This window comes from Paramacrobiotus metropolitanus, unplaced genomic scaffold (assembly GCF_019649055.1).
Source record: "Paramacrobiotus metropolitanus isolate TYO unplaced genomic scaffold, Prichtersi_v1.0 Parri_scaffold0000007, whole genome shotgun sequence".
Classification (NCBI taxonomy): Eukaryota; Metazoa; Tardigrada; class Eutardigrada; order Parachela; family Macrobiotidae; genus Paramacrobiotus; species Paramacrobiotus metropolitanus.
The window spans coordinates 2,099,813-2,108,696 of NW_026570227.1; the positions used below are offsets into that span (position 1 = coordinate 2,099,813).

Consider the following 8,884-nt stretch of genomic DNA (forward strand, 5'->3'; position numbering starts at 1 on the left):
TACGAGTAAAATACATACATATTGTACACTAGAGAAAGCAAAACAGGATTAATATAATGCGCATTACACGTGCGATGTTAATTATTTTGAAAGTGTTCATGGTCATATACAGCCCTGCCGCGCCAAGTTTGGACAGTTTAGTCAACATTTTTTCTCTAGTCACCACCGGTGCTAACTAACGATATTTTTTGTGTTACCTATGCAACTTTTCCTCCTGCATTTAATGAAATTAAAAGTTTTGAATTTACTTCGGCAATGCCTCGGGAAACTGCTCCCGAGGCGAAGGCGTCAGTTGTTGCGCTCTTGTCAGAAGGTTTGTCCCTGAGGAAGATTCAGGAACGCCTTTTGACGCTTGGAATTGTAATCAGCAAGTCGACCGTTAGCAACATCAGCCATGAACAAAAGAGAATCGCAGCTGGCTGGACGAAGCCCGCAAAACGGCTCGGCGCGCAAAACCTCCCTTCTTCCCGGACAAAACCCGTAATCGCAAAGGTCAAGAAGGCTGTGTCCAGGCAGAATCCAGAGACGCAAACAAGGATTGCTAAGAGACTGGGGATAGCACGCAGTACAATGCAAAAGATTCTTTCTGAAAATCTTCAGCTGAAAAGGAGGAAGAAGCGAAAAGTTCACGTCCTCACTGAGAAGCAGAAGCAGCAGCGCTACGATCGGGGAAAGGTGTTCATTTCCTATCTGGGGATGTTCAAAGTCCGGATGATATTTACCATGGATGAAACATGGGTCACATTAGATGATTTTAATGTGCAAACGGACTTTTACTACGCGGGCGGGGAAATGGAAGTGCCGGACGACTGGAAGAAAAAGCCAACTAAGCGCTGGCCACAAAAAGTCATGATTGCTGTTGGAATTTGCTGGAACGGAATGTCGCGGGCCTATTGCGTGGATGGAAAAGCCAAAGTAGACGCAAAATACTTTGTGAACGAGATTTTGTCAAAAATGGTCAACTATGATATCCCCCGGCTCTATGGCGCCCACGCGAAGGACGTCATCCTCCATTTCGACAACGCCCGTAGTCATACTGCAAAGGTCACGCAGCAGTGGCTGAAATCGAACGAGGTAAAGTATGTTCCGCAGGAACATTGGATGGCCAACAGCCCTGACTTATCTCGGTTGGACTACGGAATCAGTGGAATTTTTAAGCAAATTTTTGGTGGCAGGAAGGCTACCACGGTGGGTGGGTTGAGCCGAATTGTGAAGCAGGTGTGCTCTAGTTTTGATCTCAGTGTTATTCGTAATACTCTCCAATCGTGGAATCCCCGAGTGCAAAAGATGTTGGATACCTTTGGTGATCATGTAGAAATTTAATAGTTATTTATTTACTAGCGTGTGACCTATGGGAATTTTTTTTAAGAAAGTGTCCAAACTTGGCGCGGCAGGGCTGTATCTGTATGCGTATACGCTGCGCTTTGCTGAAATTCCGTTAAAACTGCTACTGTATAAAACTGTGTACATGAATTGTCGCAAGCATTTTACAGAGAACGCTGTCGTAGCGTGCATCATAGACAGCAGGTAGTTATCAAGTACGAAGGAATGTTTGTTGTTGAAAAAAGTGGTGCATCTCACTACCCTTGTGAGCAGGCATGGTTAAAAGTTGATGCGTGCTTTCAGGATGTTTACTCGTACAGTAATCGCTTAGTATTGCTCTGGAAAACCTAGATCCACATTTTTGACAGCATAATTCGGACGTCACAAGGCGGACCGAAAGAAAATCAGCCACAACAGCAGCGGAAGTAACTGTTACATCAGCTGGTTTGCGTGTACATACGTATGTACTCTGTACAAGGATGCCTCATAAAAGTTACTTTGTTAGAAATCCTACCATTGCACGCAAACAGCATAATGAATGGCAAGGAAAAGAAGGAATTCTAGGTTATTTAAATTTAACGCTGATGGTGAAAAAGTTTAAAAACTCGAGAAATTTAGCCTATATTTTCCAAAAACACTTTCAAGGATTGGTTTGTTCGCTTGAAAAGTTTTGCGTAAAAGGCGTGCGACGAGTGATACTGCCAGCTGGATACCGTCGTGATGCAAAAGTAAAATAATTTGTTTTAAGCGCGTGTACAAGCCGGTCCAGATGATGAGCACGTATAAATACAGCAAAAAATACAGCTTCGTGGGTTACGCCAAGCTACGCAGTCTGGCGCGCCACGCCACAATGTCTATGACTTACGAGTACGCGTTACATACGTGCAACTGTGCGAGTTCCATGGTGCTGGCGCAGGATGACCGGAGGGACAGTGTGGCGTCCAGCGGCAGATGTGATCATACGCATGGTCTAACCGACCGGTGTGCGTAAAAAGGCAAGAGTGACGAGGTATGCGTAGCACCAGCATCGGCTGACTTAGATGAAATGCTCTGTGTGATTAGGCCGCCTATTTACATTGGTCAGCTGAGGCTGTGTTGAGTGTGTATTCAAAGCATATTTTCACTTTTAGAGGGAACTTGTGAATGTATCGTATCGCCAATCCGAATAAAAGTACAGCCATGCGTAGTATGCCAATACGTTGCACGAAGACAGTAAATTTCTTGTTATTATTATTACGTACGTCGTAGTTCACGCACGGTTTACCTGTTTTTATCTAAAGCTTCTGATTGCTGTTGCTATCAGCGATTCTGTGGTGTCAGTTATTCTGAGAATATTTTTGGTCTTAATCTTGTCACATCTGTGCGCAGTGTGTGCAGATTAGATAATGTTGGCTGGAGAGTCTGTAGTGTGTGCAGTCCTCAGATCATGATTAAAGGTCACCGGATCCTGAGTGACCTTCTTATTACGACTTTAGTGCGTACCTGCAAGAAGTTACCGAAATTATCGCCCCGGGGCGTCCTAATAAGTTGCGGCGCCGCGCTTTTTTAAAGCGTTGTCGTTACACTCTGAATGTCACATCTTGTTGAGTTACAGTAGTTCAATTCCACTTAAGCACACCCGTTAAACCATGATTTGCTAGCAAATGCCTTGGCATCTAAATTACTGCTACAATGTCCAACACATATAAATCTTGTTAAAACTTAAATATCATGAGCGTGTTATTTATTTAAAATACGTATCTCCCACATAAGTGTGCTTTCACAAGTAAAAAATAAGTGCTTACTGGCATAATCAACAACTTGCAAAATTTATCAGGTACATTACCGACACCTATATGGCTACGCTTCGGTTACACAGTGCCCGCAAAAAGCGAGTGCACTTTCCTGGTAGATTCTGGCTTGGATAATGTAAAATGTCAAAACTTTGTTACGACACGGCCGTCTGTGGGGCCTAGGTCGAATAGCGGTTTTTCACACTACCCAAATCGTACACTGTTTAGTGTTTACTGCCACTCCAACATGCATGCTGAATCGGTAGAAATCCAACTTAGCAATGCAAAAGATTGCAAGCTGGCTTTGTTTAATATACCTAACTTCGTATACGGTATATATCTCCGACCTTAACGGTTGATTGCAGCGTTTCTACGATTGAGAGTACAGTTAAATAATTTGTTAACAAGTAAAATATTAGATTGACCCATGCCACTTCCCCTTGTTTGAAATGTGGTTCCTTTGATATCCGTCACGATCAGAATTCTACCAGCAAAAAATTGTGTTCGTGCCGCATGTCGAAGGAGGCACATTCATTGCGTTGATTACCTTGGGGTTATGGCATTCAAAGAATGGATTGACAAGCAGCAATAGGCGATGTTTGTAATAAGCCAGTTGCAGACAATGGAGCAAGTATCCTTTGGGAATATTAGGGAACCAAGCCGACTTTGCGGGCGGTGATTGCAGTAGCGGCCGGAAGTTTAGCCAGTTGTGATTTCAGTCGCTGGGATTCTAGTCGCAACCCTTTCTGCAAGGGGGCTACATTCTTGGTAGCTGCATTCTTGGTACTATAACCGTGGACTGTGAAAGAGTCCAGGACGGAAGCCCAGACTGACAGGACTCCGTGTAATGTAGAACGTGACGTACTAGGGATGAAATGCACAACGCACGATATCCAGTCTACGTTATACAATTTAATAGCGTTCTCGATCATGGATCAAAACACACTGACGTTCAGACTGCTCAGAGAGCCCAATTCCATCTGCTCTCGGCAATACACAATGTAACACACAGTGAACACAATGAACGGCAGTAGCCGACCAATCAGAGAAGCGCTGCGTCACAGACGGCAATTCCCCACGGAGTAGTGCAACGAAGCACTCCCATCATTCCAGTAGCGTCACGCAGGTGGACGCAAGGGAGCCATCGCCTCACAGTACTCTCACTGCATTCTTTGTAGCGCTAGTAGGAGACGAGGATGTTACGATTTTGGATGATTACTGTACAGACGCACCATACTAACACACTAGTCTATACTCTATACTGTATACTGACACCATACTAACGCTGCATACGATAAAATTAATGGTTACATATCATATTCAGCGATAGCGGTGTTACTGTGTTAATAATGTATTTACTGCATTTTTGTGTGGACGCTGCTTTAGTCGCGTGAATAATCGTTATATACGACAAACTGGTTCGAAAATAAGATAAACAGAATTCCTTAGTCACCGGCACCACTCTATACAACGTAGGACTAAACAAATATGTACTCACAGATGCGCAAACAAACTCTTCTTTGTTCTACGTAACTCAGTAATAGCGATTTATGCGCATTGGATTTGCCCCTGTAACCCTGTTGCACGGTTTTTGTTGATTTTGTTGCTGAATTAAATTAACCTTGAATTCGCGATGTGGTTCCGGAGTGCAGTGATGTGCGAGGTGACTTCCGCGTGCGGTTTTTGGAGTTTGAAGTGTGCCGGCATGGCCGAAGGTGCGCAATTGCAGCTGAGGATCTTACCTGTGGGTACAGGTCGCTCACTGCCGGCACCCTCCGCCGGTGCCCGGTTTCTTCGCCCCCCTTTATTGAACTTAAGGCCAAGGCTAGTTCGGCTTAATTCAGATGAAGAAGGCCGGTTTTATAAGTTTTTTAAAATCGTATCTGTTTCTCGATGCATCTGTCTGTCCAGTTTAAATCGAGAAAAATTCACAACTTAAAACTGGTAAGATCGGTTTACAACACACAGTTTAAAGTTTGAATCGAAAAAATCACGCTTAAAAATTAACTAGTCTGCAGGGAACCATACAGAATTTTAGATAAACCACCCAGAAAATCGTAAACGCAGTTCTCTTGCACCTTGCGAGGGCTTTTTTTGATAAGAAAATTTTAAACTTCAAAAACTTGAAAAAACACTTTTAGGGTTTTGATTTCCGTACATAACTTGAGTAAAAACGATTTTTTTCAAAATCGCTCTCGCAATTATACTTCCATGGTTTTTCTTAATCCAGCACATCAAGTTTGAAAATTTTGTTATATCCCCTGAATTAGGAGTTAGTTTTCAAACTTTATTTGGTGCATTTTGAACGGTAGCTTTCGAAAGTTCAGGCAAGTTTACATCAGTCAAAGGCACGTTGACTGTTTCAGCCCACCACACAAACCAAACCATATTGACTGTCCAGACAGCCGATTGTTCCCTTCCTACCACACTTCGGTGTGATCAAAATCTATTGTCTTCGGTGTTTGCTTTCATTCCACTGACCAGTGCTCGGTTTTATGGCTGTCAGTAAAACAAAAGATGTGGATCATAATTCTGCGTTCTCCATTGATTTCATCGCAGGTGCGCTAACTTACATAAGCGTTTGTAATGGTAAGCCGGGCCAGTCACTGCTTGCACCATTATTCAGTTTAGGCAGCTAACTTGAAAAATTCATATTTGATAACCCTGCAGTTTTATAACTTTGATAATGTTGCCATCTAATAGAGCAGTCTTCAATCTATACAGCTGCTTCTTTTTGCAAAATGGCACCTTATGATTAAAGCCGAACTAGCCATGGCCTTAATACAGCAGACATACAAGACCTTAACGGTGAAGAGAATAACAAATCGTGCCAGAAGGGCGGTGGGTGGTAATCGAAAACCGAAAGGAGTAAGGAATGATTTTAGCGTAAATGAGCGACAGGAATGAGCACACACTATTAGCAAAGCAATGCATAGCACACGGCCCGGTGCCGGTGCCGGTGAGTACATGGAATTGCGAATTCAGCGGTAATTGAATTTCTGCTAATCCTTAACTGACATTTTTAAACCAGTAATACCACAGGTCGTTCGCGCCAAGTGTGGACAGTAACAAAAAATTCCTAGCTGCTACCGTTGAACCACAAAATGCTTTCGTTGCTTTTGTATAATAGATTCTTATCGCAACACAAAATGGACCTACGATAGACGGTACGATATACGGTAGGCTCTTCTACGTCATCACGGCGTACCCTTACCGGACCGTTTGACGGTAGGATTGACGGTAGAAGGCTGAGATATCGTAATGCCTACCGTTGACGTCTGCGATATAGCAACCACCCTCAGTGGCAGTGGCTTGAAGCATAACGTTTGCAGCTGCCAAATCACGGAACTTTAAAATTGTTCTGATAGATTTTAATTGCTGTTGATTCATCAGAAAATCATATTAGAAGAAAGATAAATTTCTAAGGAGTTTTTTGATACCAAGCGAGTGCAGTATATCTGAAAACGAACGATTCTGCAGCCATCTGAATTTAGTATGCGAAGCTTACGGAGCCGTTGGAGTACTCCGCGCGAGTTGTCATTTAAACTCCATAGGCGCCTGTGTTAAAATTCGAATGCTCGTAGAAAGATTCATGGGCTGTTAAATCTGGATGTTTTGGTATCAAAAAATAGTTTAGAATTTTAGTTTTCATCGAGTTTTCAATTGAACGATTGCTACCATCAGCCAGAGCCTGAAGACTGATTTGAACCGCATCATGTTTCGTGTCAGAGGCAGGATTGGACCGTATCGTTTACCGTCTGCGCGTTGCGATCACTCTACCTTATCAACGGTACGGTCACGATACGGTGGCCCACCGTATCGTATACCGGACCGTATATCGCGACTGTGGGGCGATAATAATCTAATAGTTCTTTATATGCAGCAACTTTCTTAGTCATATTTCTGCACTAGAAGCCAATATGCTGGGATCGGGAGCCAAATTTTGACTTTCTAATTTTTCACAAAAATCGCACTGCTTAATAAGACATATTTATGATCAGTCAGTAATCTTTTAAAAATATGGGTGGTTGAGAACTACCAAATAATGAAGTGGCCTTACAGTGGTACTTTTCTTCCTTCCTTTGAATCGCTAACGCATAGTTTATGTCAAAACTACTTACAGAAATATATTTAAATTTAAATTTATTTTGTGCAACTGTCGACACTTGGCGCGACCACCCTGTACTTGAAATTGCGGTTTGTAGCCTATGTTGTAACATTATACAATTTATGGGTAAAACTGGTAGGCTAAAATTAATGCCTCACATGATACGTACAGGCGTGTAAACGTCGTTCTCCGGTAATGCTGCCGTTTTAGTTTGCTGCAGATGCAATGATGTGACTCATTTATTTACCGACTTGTCACGACACTTCAGGGTGTACGCTGAATCGGTACAAAATTCCGTTGACGGTAACGAAAGAAAAGTTCGCTGAGTAATGCACATACCGTGTTTTTCGAATTAGAAGCCCTGGGCTTCTAAATTTTCGAAGGTGCCTAGGGAGAGGTGTATACAGCAAAAGATGCTTATATTGTGGAGGAGGCTTTTAAATTTTCGATGCATTTAAACGAGCGCTGTTTCTAATTTCTATATCGTTTATGGAGAGCGGCTTCTAATACGGAGAAGGCTTTGAAATTTTCGAACTGTACTGGGGGAGGCTTATATGGTAGAAGAGGCTTCAACTTTTGGAGGAGGCTTTAAATGTGAAAAACACGGTATACCGTATGTAGGTATAACGGTTGAACCAGCTTTCCAAGCCATTGCAATGATTCCACGACTGAAATCAAATTTCGACTTTATAAGCCGGTGCTTGCCGTTCCACAGTCAGTTCTTTATTGTTTTAAGTATTATGCTATGATCGTGGGAATCTCAGTCAACACGACCACGGACACGACTACGGCATTCCCGTAATGCATAACTTTGGTTTGGGGCACGAATATACGAGTACTAGTAATTCTGCTGGTCCAATAGCAAATGAAAATTATATGTTCATGTCTCATATCAAAGAGTGCATTGCATTTGTGGATATCGTTTGTTCCTGTAGTCTGGACTTGGAGGAAAAACACAATACCTGCACGTACTATTTGACACATTCCGGATAAAAATGCCATCTGCCTGTTCAGAGAGGTAGGTCACACCGTGTTCAGAGAGGTAGCTTACACCGTGTCTCACACCGTGTCAGTTCTGGTTACGTTACTTACGTAGAAAATCGAGCTCACACTTTGGGGATTCCGCAACGACGACTTTCAGGTCGGAAGAATTTGCCAGCTGGAGCCATTACCGGATCGGATCAACGTGGCATAATGCAGCGGAAAAGGAGCCAACCTTCGTCTTATTTTGTACGAATATAATGCGAAAATGCTCTACTACGATTGTTTGGCCGAACCACCGAAATTTTTAAGCACGTTACAAGCCGGTCCGGAGTTAGAGCACGATAGAGAAGAGCTAACGCATAATAAGCGCGATGTTAGAGCTTTAGCACGATGGTCACTACACTACGTCTCCAACAATGCGTAAATGCGCTCCGCAGTTAGATTGTCCCTTACTACACCGACTGTTTTCTAGCCACCTTCCGCCAGGCAATTACGACTATACTCATTAAAATATATGGCGTGCACCAAGCCACCAGTCACTCAAAAGCATGCTACGTTTTTAAAGAGCGTGGCGTATCGTGGTGTAGTATGTTGTTTGGCGTAACCCATGAATTTACATTGTTCGCTGTTCTCTATCGTGCTCTATCTTCGGACCGGCTTGTATACACGTTAACTCCATTTGCAATTTCTTGCTCGA

General features: G+C 42.9%; 1 protein-coding gene across 1 annotated transcript; it reads left to right on the forward strand.

The window, feature by feature from the left end:
• The first annotated feature begins 255 nt into the window (after positions 1-255).
• On the forward strand, positions 256-1,323 carry LOC129582479 (uncharacterized). Its single transcript, XM_055473992.1, has one exon. The coding sequence runs from the start codon at positions 256-258 to the stop codon at positions 1,321-1,323; it is 1,068 nt and encodes a 355-aa protein (XP_055329967.1).
• Positions 1,324-8,884: the final 7,561 nt, after the last annotated feature.

Excerpts from the sequence above, each read along its gene's own strand:
- LOC129582479 (XM_055473992.1), top strand. The coding sequence starts at position 256 with ATGCCTCGGGAAACTGCTCCCGAGGCGAAGGCGTCAGTTGTTGCGCTC.